This window comes from Myiozetetes cayanensis, unplaced genomic scaffold (genome assembly GCF_022539395.1).
Source record: "Myiozetetes cayanensis isolate MyiCay16 unplaced genomic scaffold, myiCay2020 scf1, whole genome shotgun sequence".
NCBI classification, from domain to species: Eukaryota; Metazoa; Chordata; class Aves; order Passeriformes; family Tyrannidae; genus Myiozetetes; species Myiozetetes cayanensis.
The window spans coordinates 51,216,289-51,242,744 of record NW_026086604.1 but is presented as its reverse complement, the minus strand read 5'-3'; the positions used below and the strand labels follow the sequence as shown (position 1 = coordinate 51,242,744).

Genomic DNA, 26,456 nt, shown 5'->3' with positions numbered 1-26,456 from the left:
TATTAGAAGTTTGTGATGGCAACTTCTAACTTGTAAGCTGTTTCAAAGCAAGAAAGCAGAACCCATGATAGCTGTGTATATGCAGCAACCCATGATGCTGGTATATGCAATGTACCGTATGAAAGATGAAGAATTCTTGATAGAATAAATTACAGCTGAGAAGCCTGTCTCAGAGGAGGCAAGTATGTAGAAGAGATTACTGTGCAGATCCTATTATTACACTCTAGTTTGAAAAGCAGAAAGGCTTTCAAATGTCACTTCTGCACCTTGAGAGACTGATTGTCATCCTGGAGTAACTTGATTTGAAGCAGCACGTTAGTTAGCACAGATGGGGTGAAGATTTGAATGCACATGGCTTGCCATAATCACAGAAGCAAGTATGTTCTCTTACCAGCTTTTTCAGAGAATCAGCAAAGAGAAAAAAAGAAAGATAAAGTCCTTCACACAGAACAATGAAGTTTTGAAATTAATATTCATCGACTTACCTGTATTTTCAACACAAGCTTTTTTATGACATGGATATATTATAGAATCATAGAATGGAAGGAACCTTAAACATCATCCAGTTTCAACCCTTCTGCCATGGGCAGAGCCACCTTTCACTGCATCAGGTTGTTCAGAGCCCCATCAAAACCGGCCTTGAACAATTCCAGAGACAAGGTATCCACAACTTCTCAAGTTGGTTGACTAAAAGATTAATGAGTAACACATACAAAAAGTTCAGTGTGGACTCCTTTATAACAATATTTGCTTAATATCATATTTTATGTTATTGCTTAAGGTAAGTATTTTTTATATCTTAAGGAATAAATTCCAAAGTAAACAAAGGGATACACATTGCTATATGTAACACTTAATTGATGGAATTATGCTTAACATGCAGTCATGGAAGTAGAAATTCCAGGTCTGCAGATCTCTCAGACCTGAGAGATTATTCTGGGTATGTGTCACTACGTGTTTTCCCTAATCTTACTCTTTTCAGTAGGAATCCATTTTTGGCCACTGATAGAGACAGGATAGTGGGCCACCTCTGTGTTAGCTCTGATCTAGTACAGCTGTTCTTATGTTATTTGTATCAGCTCCAGGAAAAGAAGCAGCAGCAACACACTTTGCTATTTAAAAACATATTCTTTGCAAGCAGTTGACTTATGCACACCTGAGTTAGCTGTGGAATATCAGTAACATTTGAATGTGTTGTTCGAGTAACATTCTCATTCAGGAGGAAGCAAGATTTTTAGTTATGCAAAAGGGAAGACATTAAGTAATGTCCTAAGGAGGAATAATCTTTTCTTTAAAATTGGAAGATTCATATAAAATGTTCTTCTCAACAAACTTTTTAGAGAGGGTTGAGGAACAGGAGATATGGACAGTCAGTTTACATTGCAGAAAATTAAGCCCAAATAATTTACAGGTGATGTCACCACTCCTTTGTGGCTACATGGTGTTTATTCTGCAGTAGTAGAGTGCTTACATTGCTTTTGTCTTCATATCCTGAAAAACATTGTGGCACCAGGAGATCTGGCTGTGAGGCTTTTATGTAAGCATTACTTGTGAGCTGAGGATGCTGCTTTTCAGTGCGAGGGAAATTAAAAATGCTGGAGCTTGAGTAAAGTAGCTTTGTATCCAGGAAATGACTGTAGTTAAGAGCTTTTCAATTAAAAGGGTAAATGTGGGTTTGATAGATTTAAATGAAAGCCTTTATATTATTGATTGTTTTTCAAGACATTACAAATTAGCTAATTGTAACATACTATGGTAGTCATCACCTTTGTCCAAGATAATATAGACTGCAGTCCCTGACTGTATTTTCTGAAGAAAATTGTGGACACATTTTAAGAATTATGGGAAATACTAGCTTATATAGTACTGTCCTACAAGAAATAAAAAAGCTCAGCAAAAACGCTAAGCATGAGTGATACCTTCATGTCAAGCAGGCTGGCACCTTAATGGTTTCTTTAATAACCTTTATTAAGCCAAAAAAAGTAGATTTGTGGATAAGATGGCTTTTTTTTGCAAATGTTAACATGGGAATTATTTTTCATTATTGGGGCTTGTTTAAATGGCACCCACATACACATAAAAATGTCTGTAAAGCAGACTGTTCATTTTGAACAAAGTCATACTTTGTTCCAAAAATGACTAAAAATATGTGTGAAAAGGCATTGTTCATCTCACAGGCCTAAGATATTTTCAGTCACATTCAGGACCCACTGTATATCTTAGAATCTTAAAATCATTAAGATTGGAAAAGACCTCCAAGTTCATCTTTGAGAAAACACCTTCATGTCAACTAAACCACAGCATTAATTGCCACATCCAGTTGTTTCTTGAGCACTTCCAGGGATAATGACTCTACAGCTTCCCTGGGCAGCCCTTTCCCATGGTTAACCACCCTTTCAGTGAAGAAATTCTTCCTGATGTCCAACTTGAACCTCCCCTGGCTCAGCTTGAGGCCATTTCCTCTCTTCCTGGTGCTAGGAGGCTCACTTGAAATCTCAAGTGAAATAGTTATGAACAATTAACAGTGACTGTGCTTGTTTCCTGGCTACACCAGCAATTAGAAGAGCTTAATGAACAAAGCCTGTTAAAATTCTAAAGAGGATCAGGTCAGTCACGGAGCTGGTCTTATTCTGTAATGCAGTCAGTAGTGACTTTCCAGCTCATGGTTGGGGTGAGGCTTGCAATGCAGAGCCTGGAACGAGCCACAGCCAGTACTGGGGAGATGCAGCTGTGGAAATACTGCCACGGTGCTGAAAATCAAAACCAAAAGAAGGACTTCTTTAAACACCTAGATTTCTCTAATTTGAGCCACAAAGTGATGAAGCTTATGCCCTTGATTAGTAGATTCAATAATTATTACAGAAATGTCTTCTGTTATTACATATTTGTTGACCTATAAATGATCTAATAATTTTAAAACTTTAAATGGAAGGCACTGGATCTCTTAAAACTCATTCTCCTGCGGGGTTGCCAGACTTCCAGTCTTCCTCTTGCTTTGCTTCTCTGAGTTGTAGTTTCTAATGTGACTAGTAACTACTCAGCTACTAACAACACTCATATTCCCTTTTTACATTTGTTCCCGTGGTGTTTCTCTTATATGTGTAATGCTTTACATTACAGTTCCACAAAACAGACTTAAGAATGATTTAATGACTGTTATTATATGTTAAGTAAATACCAACTGTTTTAGAAAATATATGTTTGAAGAATAACAGATGTGTGGTTATTACATTTTTGGCAAAAGTCGGTAAGTATGTTTTTCATAGTAAATAGCTGTTTCAGTGACACAGAGAAAGGAACTTTTGAGTACCAATTTCATAGTAAATTGTAATTATAAAAAATGGAAGAGCTTTCCATATTGAAGATACAACTTTGATTGATATCTCCAATCTGATTCTGAAATTATTGTTATTTTTGTGGTATGCAGTGAAGTTATCTATATATATATATATGCAAAAGTAGGTGACTTCCACTCTACATAATGTTAATAAGAGCCATATAAGACCATACTTTGTATAACAACAACATCTATGTAGAATGTGCAACAAATAACATCCCAGGTACTGTCTAAATTGGTGCTGAAGGTGACTGACAGTGAAAGCTGCCCCTATTAGTAAAGTATTGTGTATTGGGCTTGTTATGCTTTTTTAAATCCTTTTACTATTCCTGAAAAATGAAAGGGTAGTTGCAGATTGGTAGCTCTCACACTGGGAAAGAAGGTAGGAGCAGGGAAGGGAATAAGACTGCTGAGGAAAGAGGAAAAGACCTAAAGATTTCTATGTTGTCAAGGCTAGACCTTGGATAAGAAGATTGCCTCCTATTAAGATATGTCCCAGATCTTCTGTGTACCTCAGTAGCTCCTTCAGCTACTCTTCTAAGCACAAGGCAATAAATAGGACACTGCACTGTTCCTGTCTGGAGCAAAATAAACACAACATCCCTGCATGCTGCAGATAGAGAGACAGAGCTTACCCAGTAGACACCAAGAGCAAGTTAGCTGTCATCACTGAGATGCGTTTTGTTCCTATGTTGGTCTCTGAGAGCAGACGGATGTCTGCTTTTGCAGCTGCTCCACATATGCCCCTGCTCAGTCTAGCCAAAAATACTGTGTATGTCTTCCCTACCCCTTGCAGAGACTGAGAACTCAATTTCTGAAACCACTCATGACATGTGGTGAGGGCTGGAATCCAGACGCATCAGAAGCACTTCCCAAGCACCTCCTTCCAGGTTTAGGTTGCTAATTATGAGCCTACTAGTGATCTGTTTTCTCTCTTTCCCCATGCTTAGATTGCCTGTAACTTGCTTGGATATTTGATTGGTGCTTGGCCAGAGTTTCTCTGGGTGACATGTAAGGAATAAACAGAAAGAAGAGAATATCACTGGATTCTATAAATATTTATTATACACAATTCTGGCTTGGAAATCTAGATACCATATGGTTTTCTACAGTGACATTCCCCACTTCTCCCCACACTCTCTGGTGATTTAGTGAAAAGAATAAATATATATTTGAAATATAAGTCTTATCCTGATACCATGGTCCATAATTTCAAGCCCTTTCTTCACATACGGCTGAATCCTATAGTCCTTTCCTGGGCAAGGCTCCCATTGACATAATTTTGGGAGCATTGCCTCAGCCAAGGGCTGCATGAGGTTGCATGGTCTGATCCTTGAGAGGTTATTTCAAAAGAAAGAGTGAAGTTTAAATACTGAACAACTTGAATCTGGAAAGAAAGGGAAAAAAATTGGTGCAGTGGTGCAATCAAAGGACATGGGAAAGCCTTGCAAGGCACCTCTTTTCACCATTTTGGAAAAAATTAGCTGCATTAGTCTCTACAATTCTCTTGGTCTCCTGTCCCACAAACTTAAGCAAATGTTTAGTTTTTCAGTGCCCAGGCATGCCCCCTTACTTTGTCAGGATTCTCTTCTACAGCACACCATCCTTTAACTGCTTTATAGCAGAGAAATTAGAGTAATCGATGATTTGTTTATGCTTTCTATTCTTAATATATGATGCCCATCATATTTTTGTAAGAATTAATGAATATGAATTTATTCTACAGTGATTACAATTATATATTTTCTTTGAATGTTATAAATATATATTTTCTAGGTTTTAACCTTCATCGATCTTAGCTTAAGCAGGCATTGGAACGGCCTGCCCAGAGAGGTGGTGGATTCACCATCCCTGGAAGTTTGCTTGTAACAGAGATTGGACATGGCTTCTTAGTGATACCATGATATGGTAATTAGAGTCTGGATCTGGGCTGAACTTGATGATCATTGGAGGTCTCATCCTCAGACCCAGATCTATTCTATGATTTTATGATTCTATGAGAGACACAAAGGCTGCAGCTCCAGGGACAGTGGCACTGCAGAAGGCATGCCAGCGGGAGCATGGCACTGCACCAACATTGAGCTCTCCACGCCTTTCTCACCTGGACCAAACATGCTACTTGCTACCTCAATCTCAGACCCAAGCTGCCAAACCTAGTTGCTAGGTAATCTGTAGGCAGAGGACCACATCAGAAGGGCTTATTTGTATCCTTCCAGCTGTAACACTGCACTTCTTTTCTCATGGGGTGATGAAGGGCAGATGAGGGGGCTTCTCACCTGCATGCACTTGTCTCCAGGCAAAGGGCAGCACAGCGTGCTGAGTCCTGGGAATACAATGGGACTGAGTTTTTTTAGTTTAATTTTCAAAGCTTCCCTCATTTTGTTATTTCATGGTGGCCAGGACTGTGGAATTTGTGCATGTGTGTGCTGAAGTATTCATCTTGTTTATAGCGTGGGAAATGGGGAAGAAATGTGTTTTCAGTTTCATTTGATATATACTGCATGCCTGAGGTTCTATCTTAAATTGAGTTTTCTTCACTGCTCTGACAAAAAGTGAGACTTTCCAATAAAAGTCTGAATTACAGAGAAAGCCGAAATAAAAATTGGATTATATTTGCAAAGAACAAAAAACATTGTTTAAAAGGATATGAAGAAAACTTAAGTTGTTTTTTTTCCCCAACACTGTGTCAACTGAAATCTTTTAGTCAGTATTAAAATACGAAAATAGAAACAATTTAAAGCTAATTTTTAACCAGTTTAAGTTCTTAGATTGTACTCTCTTTATCCTGTGTTCTAATGTTGCTGGGTGTAGTCCCTCCATTGTGCTCAGGCACTTTCTGATTGCCCGTTACCAAATACTCCATGTTGGGCATGTCATAGTAGCCTGTGAAGTAACCTAACCCTGGTGTTCCCAATCAGAAGGAAATAATTTCAGGACAGCTGCCCTTGCCCCTAGAGTGAAAATAATCTGAAATGAGAATAGAACTAATGAGTCTCCCATTTTGAACTATTATTCCATTTACCACTTGTGTTTCATGGTTCCTTAAGAGCTGTGGCCGATGAAGAATTTCTGCATTTAAATCCAGCCCTGGGCTATAACCATAAAGCTGGTCAGCCGCTCCCATTTCAGGGTGGTTTGGTTGTCGTCATGGAAGGAACTTCTGGGAGGTTCCATCTCTCCTGAAGTTGCCATTTTTGCTGTGTTCAGTTTATTCTTTCCCCAACATCTTGGTAATGTTTATACTAACACTTTCTGTGTTGAGTGAGCGAGTACCCTACTCTCCAGGTGCAAATACAGCATCTGTCACAGTTAAAGCCCAAAACTCCTACTTAGAATTTAATTAGCCTTTTCTTATTCCAAGATATGGACTATTTTCTGTTCTTTGACCTGTAGGAAGGGACCTGGGGATGCTGGTTGGCAGCAGATTCAATAGGAGCCAGTACTGTGCCCTGGCAGACAAGAGGGAAAAAACTGCCTCCTTGTTGCATCAAACACAGCACGACCAGCTGGTCAACAGAGGTGATTACTGTGCTGTATTCAGTGTTGGTGTGTCCTCATCTTGAGCACAGAGGGTGGTTGGGCACTGGAACAGGCTCCCCAGGGAAGTGGTCACAGCACCAAGCCTGAGAGAATTCAAGAAGTGCTTGGGCAATACTCTCAGGGACAAGGTGTGGCTCTTGGGAATGGGTGCAGGGCCAGGAGTTGGACTCAGTGATCCTTGTGGGTTCCTTCCAGCTCAGCATATTCTGTGATTCTGTGAGATAAGGGGGCTGAGGAGTGACCTCATTGCTCTCTGCAGCTTCTTGAGGAGGGGAAATGGATAGGAGGTGCTGAGCTTTTCTCCCTGGAATCCAGTGACAGGACACGATGGAATGGCTCAAAGCTGTGTCCGTCATGGGAGGTTTAGACTGGACATTAGGAAGCATTTCTTTACCTTCCCCTTCCCTCCCCTCATCTTTTGTAAAATAAACATATCTCTTCTTCACAATCATATCATAGAATATTTAACATTTATTGCTAGTGATGGTTATGTAGCCTTTGTGTTGCACACTTGTGAAACTGTAAAGAAAGATTTACCAAGGAGGCTTTATTTATAGAAGCTTTTCAGGACATGATCACCATATGGCTAAAAACACTTAATTGATTCCTTACTTAATGGGATTTTCTCAAAGCTGTCCTAATTAAAAAAAAAAAAAGTGATAAAACTATCATGAAACATGTAAACATTCACTAAAATAGCTTCTTTTTTTTTGAGCAGATTTAAGAGATTTTCTAGGTTTTAACTTTCATCTTTCTGCTTAAGCAGTTTTCTTAATGATAACATAAACAATATCTACCTAAAATAATTACAGTAATCATAGCTATTCTCTAGAGTACATCACTGTAATATGCCAAAAAAGGTATTTCCTCTGTGTTGATTGAAGCTGCATTGACATATTTTTTAAATAACATTGAAAGCAGCAATGTGAATTTTTTAGATGTCTGAACACATGGCCCTTAATTTTATAAGCAACTTAGTAGACTTCAAAGGTATATTTCATGAGAGGAACATTATGAAACAAAGGCAAAAAAATCATTGTTAATGGCATAAATATGCAAACTAGATTTTAGAGAAGAATTTAGAGAGTTCTAAATTCTCTAACTTAGAGAGAATTCAGATATTAAACATCCAAGGTGAACATCACACCAGGTAGTCCAGAGGAAAATCATCTTGTTTGTTATACAAATAAAGCATAGTTGTGCAAGGACTGTGTTTTAATCCTTTGCCTGTGTAGGCTGAAGTTCAAGAAGCCACTTACTCATGGCATGACAATCCTGCTTCCTGCTCAGCCTCCTGTGTGCCCACCAAGAGAGCTGGTGTGCAAACATCCTGGAGGCAAATGAATCTCTTAATCACATGATGTGCTTATGATAAATCTAAAATTTAACTGTGTGTAGATGAGAAACGCAAAAGTGTTATTAATTACGAGATGCTTTATGAATAGGAGGGTTCCCCACTTTTTTTTCCTAGAGACTTTGTCTTGCAGAGACTTGAAGTGATATCAAGACTGTTTAATCCTAAGCATATTTTGGTCAATTTGCTGAGTTTGGCAAAAGTGTAGTGAAGAGTATTTTTCTATTTAAAAGGGAACTGGATTTTGGGTAAATTAAAAATCAAAGAATTTAACATTCTGAACTGTTTAAAAGCATCAAAGTAACATCTTTCGAGTGCATGAATCACTTCAGGAGTTGGGTTTGTAACTCAAGAATCCTTATGAATGTTGAACATTTTATATGCAATCTGTTGCAAGTGCTGGGAACTTAACTGAATCAACACTGTACTACTGATTGAAAGTGCTGCCCAAATCTATTTTTCTTTCAGAACTATTCTAAAATCCAGAAATCCACTAGTCCCCCCCTTTTTTTTTTGTCAAAATAGATCCACTTTTGCTGAAAATAGTCTTGTTTTTGTCTCCTGCTTCCTAATATATCAGTCCTAATATAATAATACTTTTACTACATTAAGCTTTCTTCATTCGTGCTTGTGTAAAATTTTAAATAGAAAACACTACTAGGGAGAATTCATGTAAAACTTCTTGAGTTGTACTGTAGTTAAGGGTTATAGAAACTTTATGGTTATTTTTTTTTCCTTAAACCACACCCTGGGGAACTGACCTTTTACATGGCTTCATGTTGTAGCGTTAATACCTGTTTCAACTCTTTTTCTTTAAGAAGAAAATATACTTTGAAATATACCCCACTCGGAGAAGTCCTTCAAACAAACCTGAAACTTAGATATCTATCAGCATGGCTGAAGGTTGCTTACATACATCGTGGTGTTTCTCTAACACTAGAGCAAAGGTGTATTTAGAAGCCAAGCCAAATACTTTTATAAAGCTACTTTCCAATGCTTCCAACCCTGTGGATAGTTTTTGGGAAATGGAATAATTTGATAGGCCAGAACAAAACAGGTATTAACATGGGCTTGTTCCATGCTTCTAGTTTTAAAATAGGTCCACTAGAGCAATTTGGATCAAAATAGAAGTTCAAATTTTGCACTATAAAGAGGTGTTTGGTACAGAATACACTCAGATGAAGATACCAAAGATATGTATATTTCAGTTTGTAATGTTGTTTAGCAAGAAACAAAAATAATTTTTCTTTTTGCTTGCTACGTTAATTACTTCTTTTACAGATGTAAAGATATATTAAGTAAAATATTTTTATGACTTTTCTGCCGTTGTCAAATTTAAAGTAAAAAATAAATAAAACTTGTGTGCCAAGAATAATCATGAATAGCTTCAAAGATGAATGATTTAAAATTATTCTTTTATCTTGGTTTCTAACCTTTAAGCGTGAAGTTGCTTCGTGTTTCACAGCTTTTCTTCATAGCTGCAAGGGCTGAAAATGGATATGTGTATTTCCTTTGTAAGGAAAAGTTGGTGACTCTCACAGTCAGGTGAAACTTTAGGAAAACACTGGATCCCTGGTAAAGCTTTGGAAACTGTAATCACTTAAATATCAAAGTGATATTTAAGCTGTGAAGGACTCTTTTGCAACACTAATAATGTAATTCCATTTCAGTCTTAAAAGGGGAATGATGTTAAGCTACCTTGTCTCTCACATGCTGGCCTGATTTCTGCACTATGAGAATGAATCGAGTGACTGTTGGAGATCTGATTCTGCACAGTGCAGACAGCCAAGCTGCCAGGGTGGAAACAGTAGTACAGATTTTATATTTGTTTCACACTGCTGCAAACGGCAGCATATCTATCATCTTCTGCATCTGACATGTCTTCTTCCCTTCCCTCCCACTGTCACTGCAGTGTCATAAAATTTTTTTCGTCTGCTTCAGCATGTAAAAACCCACTCTGATTACTTCTTATGCATTTGCAGTCTTCCTGTGGCTTTAGTGTATGTGTGTGTTTGCCATCCGACTGCATCCTGCTGCTATGTGATGATGTTGGCAAGTGATTGCACAACTGAAAGATTCATTGCTAGAGCAGATGCAGTTGTGAATGAACAATCAAATCAGTGGTAACTTTTAAATTAAAAACTCATCAGTGAAGAGAATAAAGCACATGAATGCAAAAAATAAGGGTAAAAAGTCATACAGAGACATAATTATAAAGACTAATATAATTCAAAGGTGAAAAAATACGTGTGGATTCTGTAATTGTGCTTTTGCACGTTCATTTAATAATTTTCTTCCAGCCAACAAATTTTTTGCTTGTTTTTTTTTCTAAGTAAAAACCTGATTTTTGAAAGTAAAACCTATTAGCACTGCATCTAAACCATGCTTATCATGATACACTAGTCACAACCTCACTATGCAAATGTCCTAAAATGTGTTTTAAGAGTGGTCAAATACTCTTTTATTTGAGAGCTCTGGAAATGTTCATTGTCTAGAAAACTAAGAGAAATATAATCATGTACATTAAGGGGTTTCTATATGCAAAAAAAAAAAAAAAAAAAGAAAGTACCTGAATGAACAGGAAATTTTAGTAGACTTCATATTAAAAAGGTAAGATGCTCTGGACAAATGGTGAGCTAATGTGAAATAGGAGTGTAAAGTGGTAAATAGTTAATCAGAAAAAAATTAGAGGAAATAAGTGAGGTTTCTTTCTTCCAGAAAATAACATTTTTGTTGAAAAATTAATCTAACCCTGGAAGAGAGCTCCATAATAGAGCGTTTTTCCCATTTTTTTGACATGAGTAAACGTTCTGTACTGACTCTTCCAAGCAGCCAGTAAATATTCTTTTCCATATGCATATGCTGAGAAAAGTGGAATGGAGGTTAGCACCCCCCGTTCACTGGGGACTTTTGTGGCCTCTGCACACTGTCAGAACGCAAAGGAATATACACTGTTATTGTGAAACCTAGATGAATTATGGGAACTTACTGAGAAGCCAAGATTTCCCTTCATGGACTACCACTCAGAGGAGAAAAAGACATCTGGGAGGAAAGAAGACATGCAAGGCTCGACGCTCACATCTGCTCCAGTTCAGTGCTGCTAGAAATCGGATCAGTCTGCCCCCATATTTCATTTCCTTCTGTAATCTTGACCAACCATTTATAATTGGTCTCAGCTGATCATCTGGCTCTCTCCTTCCATGGCAAAATAAGTGAGCAAAGAACTCTATCCTCCTGCTCTTTACTGTCCAAGAGAAAATGAAACTTTGAAAGACAAATATCTCTATTAATTTTTAATGAAGTCTCTGAAACATCCTCCTAGTCAATCTCTTTTCGTTATTTCTGTTATACTTTGTTTTCTTTGGGAGACTGCTGTAGGAATCCATGTGAGCTGACATACAGCTTTGGCAATCACAGTGTCATTATGATTTTTTACCTTTTATATTGCCTTTGTTCCAGGCTGTGTTCTAGGTGAAGGTCCTTGGAGAGGACCTCTAGAAAGCAGTTGTTGAGTCAGAGATAACACATATGCTGCTACTTCGCTTTGCAAAATCCTGTTCACAGACCAGATCTTCAGCTCCAGCTGCTCCCTCAGTCCTGTCTCCACTCTAGGACTTCCTGTGGTAATGTTGGCGTTTTGCAGAAGCAAACAGTACAATTTCAACAGAAGGAGTCAGGGAGTCTTTTTATGCCATTCCCATTCCTCATTCATGGGGAATGGTACAGGGTCTAGCTTAGCAGCTTCAGTTTTGTGCATGTTTGCCCTTTCAGTTTTATATGGAATATGAATAATATGACCATGTGAGGACAGTTTTCATTAGTGAGCAGAGGGAGGCTGATTCTTCTTGTTAGTATGATCAGCCAGAGATCTGAAACCAAATAAATAGATTATTTTTAAGGTAGATATCATTGGAGTCTATGGCAGGAAGATAACAATTGCTAAAATCAGTGCTTTCAGAAAAAAAGTGAGAGACTGGTACACCTAGGATTTCCCCTGTATTCAGTGTCAGGTGCAGCCTCACCTTGAGCACTGTGTGCAGTTCTGGGCCCCACAACTTAGGAAGGATGCCAAGGTCCTTGAGTGTATCCAGAGGAGGGCAATGAAACTGGTGAAAGGGCTGGAAGGAATGTCCTGTGAGGAGCGTCTGAGGACTTTGGCCTTGTCAGCCCATCAGAGACATCTGGACAATGCCTTTAATAATGTGCTTTAACTTTTGGTCATCCCTAAAACTGGTCAGGCAGCTGGACAAGAAGATTGTTGTAAGACCCTTCAAACTGTACTGTTCTGTTCTATTGTTTGTTATTCTATTCTATTCAGACATTTAGATTTTCAAGAGAGAGAGAACTGTGTAAGGCAGTCAATCAATCTAGTAAATGTTAGCAGAGCACATTGTGCCTGTTCTCATTCTGATACTTCTCTGCCAGCCTCTGCCATGGGAGTATTATATTAGCTGTACACTTATGACAGGAGAATGCCCAAATCCCATGATGGCAGCTTTTAATCTTTTTTTATGTGACACCAGTGGTTAAACAAACAAAAAGACTTAATAATGTGCACAGGTGGGGCTTAGATAAAACCAGAGAGACAATAAGAGATCATGAGGCACAGGGATGCAAATCAAATAGGTAAATTTACTTTCCACCAACAACTGCAGCATAGGTGCAGTCAGCAACCCAATGAGACTAAAGGGGAATGAAGCTTGAAGTAGAACAGGGATATTTTTAATAACTTAACAAGAAAATTATTCATTTCTACTACATTGAAACTAAAAGCTGAAAACTGTGTGATTATTACTCTGTGTCATTTTTAACTGCATACTACAATAGTTAAGGTACTTTGCAAAAAGAAGAGCAATCTTATGTCACTTAAGTACTTGCACACGAACAGACGCTATGACAAGTAAAGGAGTGTCATGGAATAGAAGAATCCTTGTACCTCTGAAGCCTGTCATTGTGTTGTGTTGATCTGATAGTCTGGGCTGTCTCAGCATTGGCATAAGGCCCTCTTGGAAGTCATCTCCATTCAGGAGGAATCTTATTTATCCAACTGTTTGTGTTAAGTTTTCAGGTTGCTGGTTTCCTACCACCCCTTGTGCTTATTTTCTTTTCAGCTAAATTAATTTCAGCTGAAGTTTCTCATGCCATTTAACCTAAGGATTCAAAGGAAATGAACATCTGATAGAAGATACTTTATGGCCTGCGTTGTTTGAGCACTTGAGTTGTGAGACTGTTGTCAGTGTTTTTCTTGGCACAGCCCACCCTCCTGCAGTACAGTGGTAGCTGGGAGCACTACAGTGGTAAACCCACCAGCAGCAGAATGTGAGCCAGTCTTTCTTTTAATCTGGAAAGCAATCAGCATTGCAATTAGTATCCAGAAACTCTCAAGGACACATGCTTAACAATTTGGATTTGTGTTTTACTTTGTTTTTGTTGGGTTTTGTTCATGAATAAATCACGTGAGATCTCCAAATAGCAACTGGCACATGAAATGCAAGGAAGCCTGTGGCCAGTGGAGTATGAACGTACCACGTGCCAGGTCTGACCAGGCTGCTGCAGTGGGCTGACACTGGGCACCCATCCAGCCTGGAGGTAAAAGCATGAGCACTTAACTTCAGCTCCTTTTTGCCCAATTTGGATCTGAGCAATGCTGGTTTTTTCTAATATTTAGACAAGGTAAGAGTCTCCCAGAACACACCACAGTTGCCTTCCACACCTGAGAGAGGCCTTTGGTGGCCACTGATCCAGCCACTGAGCATCAAGCACTGCAGGGAACTAGTATTCTCTCTCTGCAGGGAACTAGTATTCTCTCTCCTCCCACATGTGTGGGGGGTGTTTGCCACTCAGGGATTGTGTCATAGGCTCCATTTACAGAAAAATAAAAAGCAACATCTAATGGCATTGGGACATTTAGTTTGCCGCTGATTTCTACTGATCTTTTATGACTTGATGCTGTAGAATTGAAGTGCACCAAAGTCTAGATGTATCTTTAACTTCCTGTATGTTATATACTAGCTATAGAATGAAATGAGAAGTAGTTTGAAATGATGATTTGTTCATGCTCCAACTAATGAAAGATGCAGATATAGGGAGCAAATATGTTTTGAAATAATCACTGAATGTCAGCCTGCTTCAGACTTTTCACCACTTTCTTTTAGTCAAGGGTATTTTGGAACATATGGATATCTTTATGTCTTTATGTAAACACTTTGCTGTCAGTCACTGAGTATTTGCTAGCATTAACTGGGAGCGTTCTGGCAGTGATCAATGAATACTGAATTAGTGTTTTAGCCAAACCCCTATACAATGTGTGTGCGAGAAGCATCTGTGAAAAGTGTGCATAGTTGCAAGAGAAAGTCTCTTTGAAGATTTAAGATCAAAATTAATTTATAGCTGAGGTGTCCTCAGGTCTCTTCTGCTCACTTTGGCTCTGCCTCCATATAGGATCACATTCTTATTTTCACCTGAAATTATTTGTTCTGTGGATGGGCTTGTCATTTCTACCACCATGCTGTGGGGCTGGCATGCACACCATGGGTGTGGAAGGGATTGTGCTCACTTCCTCTTGGCTGTGCAACATCAGTCCTGCTCCACATTTGGAGCTGTGGGACACGGGCAAAGCGAGCTGGATGTTTTGCTGTCACAAGTCTGTCAGTGGTGCAGCTGAGGGCTTTGCGTGATGGCTGCTAAATCCGTGATGAATTTTATGTCTTCTGCATGCTGCCCTGAGCAAGCTGGAGTCTGACCTTTATTAGAAGATCAGTGAACAAAAAGAAACAACGGGTGCTTTAAAGGAAGAAAAAGTGCCACAAACCAATGTTTTACGTATTGCACATATCCGTAATTTCTTAATGTTGAATGTTTTATGCAAGCAGTGAGGCACCAAAATTTTGGCAATGTACATTTAGTTTCAAATAACTGCTCTCTGTCTACATAGCAGTGTTTGGAAAACAAATGTTTGGTTAATATGTGGTTAAGCACTTTTGCAGTACAGAGTGTGTTCTTCATTGCAAGGTATCTTTCCTGAAAAAGCGAAGTGTACTTTTGGTTTTTGAATCCGTGCAGACATAGTTTGTAAGCAGTGATTTAGATCTTACAAATACTTCAGGAGCCCTTTGAACTTGTATGTTGGGTAGGTCAGTGCATGCTAAATATTTTTATAAGTAGTTTTCTATGCATTTTTGCTTTCCTCTTCCTCCCACGCGTTTACTTTTCATGACCGGTATTTTCTGAAACTGCAACTTCAGATATTTTAAGTGAAACACCTGACATGCTTTGCATAAACTGAGTGGACAGTCACATTAAGGGAGTGCAGGAGTAAGAGTGAGCATGTGGATATTAATATTACTAAATTTGTATTTTATTTTTGTAACATAATTTATTTTCAGTTTGTGGGTGAACACGATATAAGGAAAGGACTAAAGGCAGACACACCTACCAGGGCTCAGCAACTCGAATACTTTACAGATGGCAAAGGTTTGCCCTGAACGTGATGTCAGGGTTGCCATGTGAACGAACATCATATCTAATTTGTCTTTTGAACCAGCAGGGACAAGTCATGGCAGCATGACTATAAACTGTGAGCATCCTATGTTCACTGAAGTGGTAGCTGTGGCTCAGACCAGGTCTGCAATCCTCAGATCCAGATAATTTAAGTGCGAGTTTCCTAGCAAAGTAAGTCCAGAAGCAGACATTTCTTTCCTAGTTCAAACTGAGAGAGGTCAAGGAACCTCTTGAACTAGTTTCTAGCTGCAACCATCCCTCAAGACCCCCTTCCAACAGCAAGGATCAGCAAGCACATCTCTAAGGCTATCTGGTTTGTAACCTTTGGTACCTTCAAAATTTCCACTCTATTTTTATCACAAAGAGGATACTTACTGGTGATAAACAAACAAATCATTCACAGTACTGCATAGCACTTGGCTAATACTGCCAGTCCATGTTTCCAGAGGTGGTGCTTATGATTCTTGGATCTGTTTTGCCTCCAATCCAAGTGATTACAGTTGCAGATGAAGCTCATGGGAATTCAGCTGTAAGCATCTACAGCAATGCACTTTGAAATATTAGATCCAATTAGAAATACCAGATGTTTTACAGTGACCCAGCAAGATGAATGGAAAATATTAGCATTTATGCACTCTTCCTTGGTTTATCACTGGTGAACTGTTAATGCAGTGTTACCTTTTTTGTTTTATTAAATTAATTAGAAAGCAAACAGATGCTGTAGAAAACCCATGAAGGCAAAAAAGAAAGAACCTGGTGGATGTATGGAAAGATGAGTATGCATGAATAAGACTTTGGATAAGTTTTTTAAACTACAAGAAAAAAAACCCTTTATAATACTTTGTTTACCCAGTATTCAATATAAAATCAAGCTTTTTACAGTTCTTTAATCTGCAAGCATTGTCTAATTTATCATCTAACATAAGCTTAACATTGTGATATGTTACTGATGCTGAATTAATTTTTCTCTTTAAGAATGACTGGTTGTTCTTTTTTCCCATTTTTGTGTATTTGTAACAAAATATTAATATTTAGAGTTTGAAGACTTTTATATATTATGCATGGTGGTTTACACGTGTGTTACTATATATTTTACTTTTTTTTCCTGTTGAAGCCATTGTAATTTGAGTTCTATTAGCTCTGATGCTTTTCTGGTTTTATTCTGTAAACCTGAAATAAAGAGGAAGTTAATGGGTCTGCCACTAAGAAATGAAATCAGGCCAGGTATGGCAGTATTAACACATCACTGTTCACCAAAGCTTTGTGCATTCAATAGAAGATGAATAATTGTGATTTATGAGAAACAGGTATTTTAGAAAAGCAAAAAATGAAAATTTTACTTTCAGAAAACTGAAGTACTGATTTCTACAGCACGAAACAAGAATGTAATACTTAAATTATGCTGGCATTTGTTTTTTTTGTTTCACTGCTAGTGAGTGTACATGAAGTAAGAGAATGGTTTTAACCTATATGTCCACAGTTAACCCTATTCTCAATGCAGATAAAGTGGGAAATTTTGCTTAGTTTCATCAGAATTAATGAACTTTAGGAATGGACCGGGGTCACACTGTCCCAGAAGAATTCTGTATAAACACAGAAAATGAAGATGATCCCTTTATGACGTAGTAAATTTAAAGTATACAACTGAAAACAGCAGGGGAACACAGATTATCTGATGAGGAAACTGCTCTATTAAGAGTCTGTTGATATGATAAAGGACTTTCACATAGTGATGCAAAAGTCATAAAATTCCTTTTGTCCTACAAAACTTATTTTTGTTACAGAGGACCTCTTGCAACCCTAACTTGTAGTAGTCCTTTGTCTTAAAAAAATTGTGTGCAATTTTGTTTACTTGATCAAGGAAAGGTAAAAACCCCACGAATTTCAAACCCTTAACCCTTTTTTTTTTCTTCTGTATCCTATAAGAAAGAAGCAAAGACATGGAAAATAATTCTAAAGCTGCCATTTACTATAATTACATTTCAGAATGTGTTTCTGGCTGAGTTATAAGCTTTAGTCAGTGGCATCTACTACAATTAAAGCTGCCCTGTAGGTAAATGATTTAGTTTAGGTGAATAAATTATGCTTTACTAGTTGTAGATCAAGGGCTATGACCAACTCATTGTACACTGTGATTCTTGCAGGGATTAGAAAAAAAAGCTGTTGCTCTACAAGATCTCCTGAATAGGTTTCCTGTTGTTCTGTTTTAACTTCGTAGTTCGAAAGCCTCTTTTGGAGCAAAGAGCATATGCATAAACTGTTATCAAATGCAAAATATGACCGTGTATGAATGAGCAAATAAAGTGAGAAATGTTTGTGGAATGACTGCTGTATTTACCATTCTTTTTTTGTACTGCCAGAGATAACAAGTGGGAATAACTGATTTTTGTTTTAGCTTTTGCTGTGAAAAACTGGAGAGCAAATTGCTCGAGGTCGAGTGAAGCAGTTTATTATTCTGCTTTGCAGAAGAATATACATTTCTCTATTTTCAAGTGATCTTTTGTTTTCTTTTTAATTCTCACATTGAGGTCAATTTGTTCACCCTTTCATGGGGAAATGGGAACAACACACATTTGTGACTGGTTTTGGTGAATAAACTATTCATGTGCAGAATTTCTCCTTGCTCTGTGTTTAAGTATCACTGTTCAGGTTCTCTATTGCCAGCCTGAACTGTACCTTACATCTTTCACAACAACATGCTAAATGATTTTGAAAGATCAGAAGCACTTGGTTTGGAAAGAAATGTGAGCTGCACCAGAGGCAGAGCTCCCACAGGGGTCTCCTGGGTTCTGGGGAGTGGGATACACGAAGAAAGACCCAGTGTGGCTCCATGGGAGTACAATGTGAGGAAGGAGAACCTGGTGCAAATAAGAAGTGCTGGTACTTGAAGGCTACCACTTTTTAATTTGTTTGAACGTGAGTGGTTGAATGTGAAGGACGTCAGAAATAATGCAAAATTAATTTTTGGTGAGAGGCCAGACCTGTGTACGGAAAAAAATCAAATACAGAAGTATTATGTAGAAGTCTTCTGATCCATTTTTCAATATGAGACTAGTAAATTTATACTGTTCTTACATTAATTAATACTGAATTCAGGGTGTATTTCAGTTCTTTCTAAAAAGTCCCTAAGTAGAACTTTCAGAATAAAGAACTTGGCCTTAATAGGCAGGTTTCAGCATAAAGACCAGGGTTATTGAAACAAATTCATTAATGTTATTGTGAAACCTGGGTACACAGTTGTTGGGAATTAGGTTCATTAAACATGTCCTTTTCTACCACTTTCTGCCAAAGTGCAGCCTTGACTAGCTAATCTGCAGTGACAGTAAGAGCCTTGCATCTATAAAACAACCAACTAAAATTAAATTTTCTACCAGTTCAGGCTATGAAGAGCTAGCCTACTGCACTCACCTATGTTCAAGGAATCATGCAGATGCCTCAGCTGTCGTCAGAACTGATTACAGACATAAAGCCCTATTAAAAAAAAAAAAAAAGTTAAAATGGGAACTGCATATTTAAAATGAGTTAATTTCACACTTTCAAATAAGTAAGATTATATCCCCTCATTAATAGTTAAAAGTCTAGTGTGTCCATGCTGCAGCTTAATAAACTGTTCATTGTGTCTCTAAACCTCAATCCAAGGTCTCCCTTTTAACAGTGAACCAAATTCAGCCACCACATCCATACCCACAAAGTCCAATTTCCTAGTATAAACAATTAAATCTTCACAATGAAAGAGTGCAGGTTTTTTCCTACATAAAAATCATCATGCCTTACAGATCCTTCAGAGGAGAAGAAAGATTTTCTTGGCAGGTATCGAACACATTAATTAGCATTTAAATATTTGTTCTTAAATACTAGTACTTAAAGACCCAAAAAGGTATTAAGGTAGTTTGGTTGGATAAAATGTATTAACAGTTAACATAATAAAGCATGTTAAATTAAGGACTTTCTGGTTATTCCTCTGTGTGAACAAAGGAAGTAGGAAGTAGGATTAAGACTCACATAGGGGTGACATGAGTGCTGTTTTGCCTGGGTGGACATCCTCGTCCTTGGTGGACCTGGATGCTGTTGTCTTTGAACGGAATTCCAATAAAGGGATTGTGCTTCATACACATGGATCTTCTAGGTACTCAGACAAAATCTTCATTGTTGAATTTGAAGGCTATTCCTGCACTGCTCTCAACAAAATTGATTCAGAACTGGGTTAATCAAAATGCTAAGTATCACTAAAATATGAGTGTGCGAGCTCCCAGCAAATAATCACTTATCTTGTGCTTCTGGAGAGCAAAAATATCTGTCTGTCCAGAGTTCCTTGGTCATCTTCATACTTACCATATTGTGAAGATTTCTTATTACTGTGGGTTTGGGTTTTTTTCTTTGCCTTGAGCTAAATTTCTGTTCCAGTTGAAAATGTCATTAGAAGTAACAAATATTTCTTTGTGTTTTTTTTGTTTTTTTTTTCATCCCATACAGTGTGAAAGGAGCAGATGCTGGGAACGTGATCAGACTATTTGTACCAGATATTGGGATGTTCATTGCTAGTCTGACAATATGGCTCCTCTGCCGCAACATGTTTCAGAAGCCAGTAACCGAGGATGCAGCACAGTGCAACATGCAATTTGAAAATGAGGAAATGGTATCAAATGCACATTTCTATCTGTATGGCTTTTAGTGAGCTTTGGCAAATTTTCTGTCTGAGATGTGTTTTGAAATGGTTTCATGAGGACTGTGTATGTTAAAAAGTGAACTTATTTTCAGGAAAGTAAATGATTGGTTTTAAAGTGGAAAAGCTAAAATTATTCTCTTGAGGAAAAAAAAAAAGCAGAATATGAAAAGTGGTAGGTATGCTACAAGATTTTTCAAATCATTTTGAGTTAAGAAACAATCATGACAGTCGATCAGAAGTTGTTCTTCACCAGAGCTGCTGTTTAAGTCTGGCAAAGTTGTTCTGCTACATATAGTGGTCAATTTTTAAGATAGCATCCCTATTTCCAAATTTTTTATCCAAGAATAACAGCAGTGTCTGAGTGACTATCAGAAATTACTCTTAAGAGAAGGGAAGAGAGACTGTGTATTAAGTTCATGGACGGAGTTACCTAAAACTGTGGTCATACTGAGTGAGCTTGAGGATGATATTGGGGAATGACTTAGCTGGAAGTGTTGATGTGTTTGCTGTGTATTTTACTAGTGGGAAGAAGAATAGCAGAGATACTGAACACAGAAAAATCCGGAGAAAGAGGAAAACAAGTTCATAATATAATAAGCCATAGTGGGAATTTAGCCCAGGGTGCAGAGAAATTCCTACTACTAATCTTAATACGTTTTTTATCAGACTGTCTAGCATGCCTTGGGTCTCATTTTCTCTCTTATTTTACATGGGTGAAATGTTTTTTTTTTTTCCCTCTCAAAATGCTCTTTTTAGGAGAGACAATTTCAGTTTACTCATTTCAAATAGAAATTGAACTTTGAGTAAAATATTTAGGGGGATCAGTTGCCCATTTTGGTGCCACTATTCAGAGTAAAAAGAGGCCTCTCTGCATGTTGCCATGTTGTCTGGATTGTGGCAGTGCCAGAAGCTGGTCAGGTTTCTAGCACATGAGAGATCAGTATCAGGACTGTGCTTTATACTTGGTTGAAGTTGGAATTCTTTTTGGCTCTCCTGGCAGCTGAGGATTGCCTGAAGGCTGCAGCTTTTTAACTACACATTGGAGGACATGTAGGTTTGATCTGATGAGCATATGCAAGGCTTTGTGTCTCCTGGAACCTGGTTTTATCAGCTTTAAATCTGCTTTATCGTCAGAGCTGTGCAAAATGGATTTAGCAGCAGGCCAGAACCTTGAGCTATACCCAGAAGTTGAGATGTCTGAAGTTTTAAGAAGTGTGGCTTATAAGCATGGTTTGTGTTCAGCACTTCTCTTGAAAGAGTTTCATTTTACCAAAGTGGGCTCTAACAGACTTCTTTGAAGCCCTTGATCTCCTGAGAAGAAAGCATTCACATGCATAAAATGGGAGTAATCCGATCGCAGAAACTCAGAAGAAGACCATGCTTAGGTTCCTCTGAACCTCGATGATGATGCTTAGATATTCACTTCTTTGGTTCAGAGATGAGCCTGAGCCTGGAGTCTGGGTCAAAGGGAGCTCAGTGTACTGGAGAGCATGGGTGCTGGCTTCCAGGTAGGATTCAATAGTTGTTTGCCTGGAGTACAAGGGAAAACCTGAGCTAACAATCAGTAATTACATAGAATGGAGTGTAGCTTTTTACTGGGCTGTCCTGGACTGGCTACCTCAAGGCAATCCACCAGTGCAACTAAAAAGTCAAAACTATTCCACAAAGGAAGAGTGTGAAGGAGAAGAAAAGTCCGACGGCAAAGAAATATTAATACTGGGCAAATAGAAATATGTGTAAATACATTTGACTTCTTCACATCAAAATCCAGTGAATATTATTTATGTTCTATAAACTGTATGTATTACAGAATATTTAGTGAACACAGCAGCTGTGTTTAGATTTAGTGACACCCAAAACTCCATCACAGGCATATTTTCTTATAAAGGGATTATATTTTCTGTTATGTGAGGTGACCCCAAATGCTTTAAGGAATTCTGATCTTCACAGCTGAAATGATGAATCTGTATCAGAGTAACCTACTTGTTTTTAAAAGATTTAGTGAAATGGAGAGTGAAAAATTAAATACCTATTAAACACGTTTTCCCAAACTTCAGTTTTCTCTTTGTAGGTGTCTGCACATACCATCCTAGAATCATTTCTGCTCTTTAGGAGGAGGTGGCAGAAGCAGCTGAATCTGCTAGGAATATGTACTTGGCAGGACTGACTGTAAGGAACCTAATGCATATGCAGAGCATGCAGCTGAGTGTCTGCATTTGGGAGAATATTGGCATGATCTAAAATGAGTCCAAACTGTGTAGGTTTCACAAAATTTTCAGTTCTTCCTTGGTAGAGTACATTGGAAAAGGGAAGCCTAAGTAAGTGACCAGTCCTTTGAATTCTGCATTAGCCAACTGGTGCCTGTGGCTGTAAGTTGTTGCAGCTCATTACTGATGAGTTGCAGCAACAACTGTCCTACAGAGAGACGCTTCAGGAAAAATGTTGAGCTTGGTACTGTGCCTCCAAGTGAAATAGTCCTGGGTTTGTTGAACCAGCTCTGTAGCCAATTCTAGAGCTGAAAAGCTTTTGCTGAGAGTCCATGCCACCAGTCATCAGAGATTCGTGGTACAAGATTTTGTTAAGAATGCATCAGCTGATTTGAACAGGCTTAGCAGAGCCATAAGAGAGCTAATTTTTCAGGTTGCTAGATGCCTAGCCACAGATGGTTCTATAAATCAAAAAATCAGCACTGTGAATTCCAGGCAAAAGCAAAGTGTCTTGCAGACTTTAATTTTTTTTTTTTTTGCATTAAATTATTTACATTGAATGATTCTCAGAGCTCTTTGCTTTAGGGTAGAGTGAAATACTAAATTTGCTAAAACTGACCTTTCCAAAGGTCTGTGTGAACTCATCACTTTTCAGTTAATATATAGACATACCATAAAAATGCCTAGAGTGGAGTAGCAGTTTGTGATACTCAGTTATGTGCTCTATTTCAACATGGCAGTAGCCTCCAGAAACCAGTCATAGAGTATGATGGATCAGATTGCCCGTGGATTGAGATGCAACTCAAAACAAGAAAAAGTATCAGCATCCAAATTAAGGACAACAAGGATGCATTGAAAAATGGATGTCTTTCTTCATTGTGCTGCATCCAACTTTAAGGGAAACAGAACTCCATCACAAAAGTGTATTCTACAGAACAGAAGTGGGGGAAGGAGGCTATGAGGCAGTGAGACTCTCAATTATTTGTAAGTAATGCTATCCCAGGAATAAGCAAAGAGTGTGGTTTTAATTAACAGTGAGTCATGAAGTAGGAAGGTCTGCCAGATACCAGGCTGCAATCCAACTCATTACCACCCCTAAATGGTTGCACACTTGGAGCAAACGTGTCTGCAGGCCCTTTTTATTAGGGCTCAGAAAATTTAAAGCAGGTGAATTCAGCTGGAGACAGGCCCAGTTTGGAAATGCCAAAAAGCAAAATGCCAGTCACAAGGTGTAAAAGGTGGAAGAAAATAAGAAAGAACAGTTAACTCCCAGCTGCAGCTGAAACTATGACATTTTTGATTTGGTGCAGATGGTGGTTTATGTGCCAAAATGCAGATACAGTATATACAGTCTGATAGGTATTAGAAAGGAAGAAGCTTTTTATTGAATCTGTGCATGAATTGCCTAATGTTTTAAGTGACAGTGGCAGGGAGGAAACTCCTCTCTGCAATTGCACAACTAAACTTTAGAAGAAGTTTTGGTCTTAATTGAATAAAGCAGTTGCAGTCTTCAATGCAATTTCCTTCCAGTTGCTGCCTTACCTATTCAAGCTTGTTTGTCATCCACAATCTCCTAGAAAGCAAGTGGGACTACTGGGTCTGTACTTTGTCCCATAATCTGAGGCAAGCTTAGTTTCAGAGCCTCCACACCTGCTGTTTTCTGCAGAAGGCAGAGATTTGTTTGGGATCTGAAAAGGGAAAAAAAAAGGCAAAAGAGGAAATTGTTTTAAAATAAACTAAAGTTTGAGAAGAATGTGAGGAGAGCTTGACCTGGAGTCAGGATACTGGACTCTAATCAGAGGACCAGCACAGTTCTCACTTTGGCCTCAAATTTGTTTTGAGTCCTCAAGTCTATTACTTCATCTCTCTCTCAGCTTCTGTGTCCCTTGACACATAGAAGCAGTAAAAATACTCATTTTCCTAGCTTTGTCTTTTTAAACAGTGACAGGGCTATTTGTCCTATGCCTACATTGGGCACATAGTACGTGGAGAGCTCTTGTTTGGTCCAGGACTCCAAGTGTAACTGCAATACGTACAGGAGAGAACAGACAGGCTCTGAGAACTGCACATGTCCCATGCCTTGACCAAGGACATTCTAGCCTAGAAATTGCCCATTTAGAGCAGTATCCTTATCCTGAAAGTAGCATGTAAAAGAATACCCTTTTTCTCCCATCTCCAACATTAAAATTTATCCTGCTCTCTCCTAGTGCAAGAATGACTTTAATTCTAAAACATGTGGTTTCAAATCCCTTCCAAAAAAAAGTTGTTTATAATTATAGCTATTCTGGATAATCTTGTTAAACATATAATTATCCAGACCCTTTTAAAACCTCATTAATTTCTTGGCTTCAGTGGCATCATGAAGCAAGGACTTCCACAATTTAATAAGTGCTCTCTGATTTTATTTTGAATTTAACACTCTTTAATTTTATGGAAGGTCCCTTGTATTACATGTTGTAAAACAGAATGAGATAGTTTAAGGGAAAACAAATGTATTTATTATCTTCTGCATTTGTCCTTTTAAATACAAACAATTTCTGTTGTGGGTTTGGTTTTTTCCCAATTTCTTCTGTCATGGTAGTTATTTTTTTTCTGAACAATATAGGTCTGCAATATTCATTTGAGCTACAAGGATTATCAATTTCAGGCAAGGTCTTATTGTAGATTTAAATTATGATGTTATGACGTTCATTATGAGGTTCAGAGATTTTGAGGTTGAACAATTCTACTGGTGTATCACCTACTTGGATGTCCTGTATAATATGGATAATTAGTTCAGCTTAGAGCACAGCTCTGAGAAAGGTCTGATGTCCCACTCTTTTCAGTTGCTAGCACCTTGCTATTTTTCATTCCTTCAGATGCAAAGATCTCCTTTGAGCGGTTTACAGTGGTGCCTATGACCCTGTCTAAATGACCATGACATTTTTCTTAAAGCCTCTGATGGGTATATTTCTCCTTAGACTATTTATTGTTTTGTCTTTATCTTAATTTAATTTGATTTTACCAGAATCAAACATTCACCGGACCTGATTAGCTCTCATTGATGTGGGAGCCTTTGACCCTGATGTCCCTAAACATCGATTTTGATATGCAGCTTCTTCAATATTTGCCTCTCTTCAGAGACAGAAAATTATGGCTATTGTGGGAAATACTGTGGGAAAAGAACTTCTTAGAGAGGACTTGAACTTTTTGGCTTCTTTGAGCTTCCTGATGACACCTCTTTTTTTCCAATCTGTTTGTCTTCTCATTGTCATCTATATTTAGTGCAGCATTGGCTTACCTTTTCTAATTGGATATAAATGTTTCTTTGGTTCTGACCTGTGGAGAACTGGTCCAAACCCTCTTGGCCTTAGTGTGCTCTGAATATGGTGTAAGTGGGATTTAATACCTTATTTCTCTGGTTTAAAACAAGTAGATGAGGCTCCCTTTTCTCTTGATGTTTGTAGTGGTGAAGTTTGCCAGACCTTACACAGCTGCCTCCCTGGGTAGCAATTCTAATGCATCTCATCTTAACAAGGGTCAAAAGTTTATAAGTTACATTAGCTTCTTGGTTTGATGCACATGTCTTTGGATAGGTCTTAACACAAATACGTAATTACACTACAGCAGGCTGCAGCTACATAATATTACATAGTGCAGTGCATTATGTATCACCAAATGCTGTTAGCCTGTTTGGCATGAAACTTTAGTGTGCACCTGTCCTGTTTTGGTTAGAAACATCACATGATGCAATTCTTCTTGTGGCAGCTCTTCACTGGGGTTAATAACAGTTCTTCATTCCAAATTTTGAGACACAGAGTTATTAACCAGGAGCTGAAAATCCTGAAATACTAGTGCCTTTGGACAGCCTAA

General features: G+C 38.2%; 1 protein-coding gene across 2 annotated transcripts in view; it reads left to right on the top strand.

Annotated features, from left to right (window-relative positions):
- PIEZO2 (piezo type mechanosensitive ion channel component 2) overlaps positions 1 to 26,456 on the top strand; it is a 294,412-nt gene that overhangs the window by 140,539 nt on the left and 127,417 nt on the right. For both annotated transcript variants that reach the window (XM_050321408.1, XM_050321398.1), the window contains exon 5: positions 20,205 to 20,367. In XM_050321408.1, the coding sequence (XP_050177365.1) occupies positions 20,205 to 20,367 (163 nt within the window). The remainder of the gene's footprint in view (positions 1 to 20,204; positions 20,368 to 26,456) is intronic.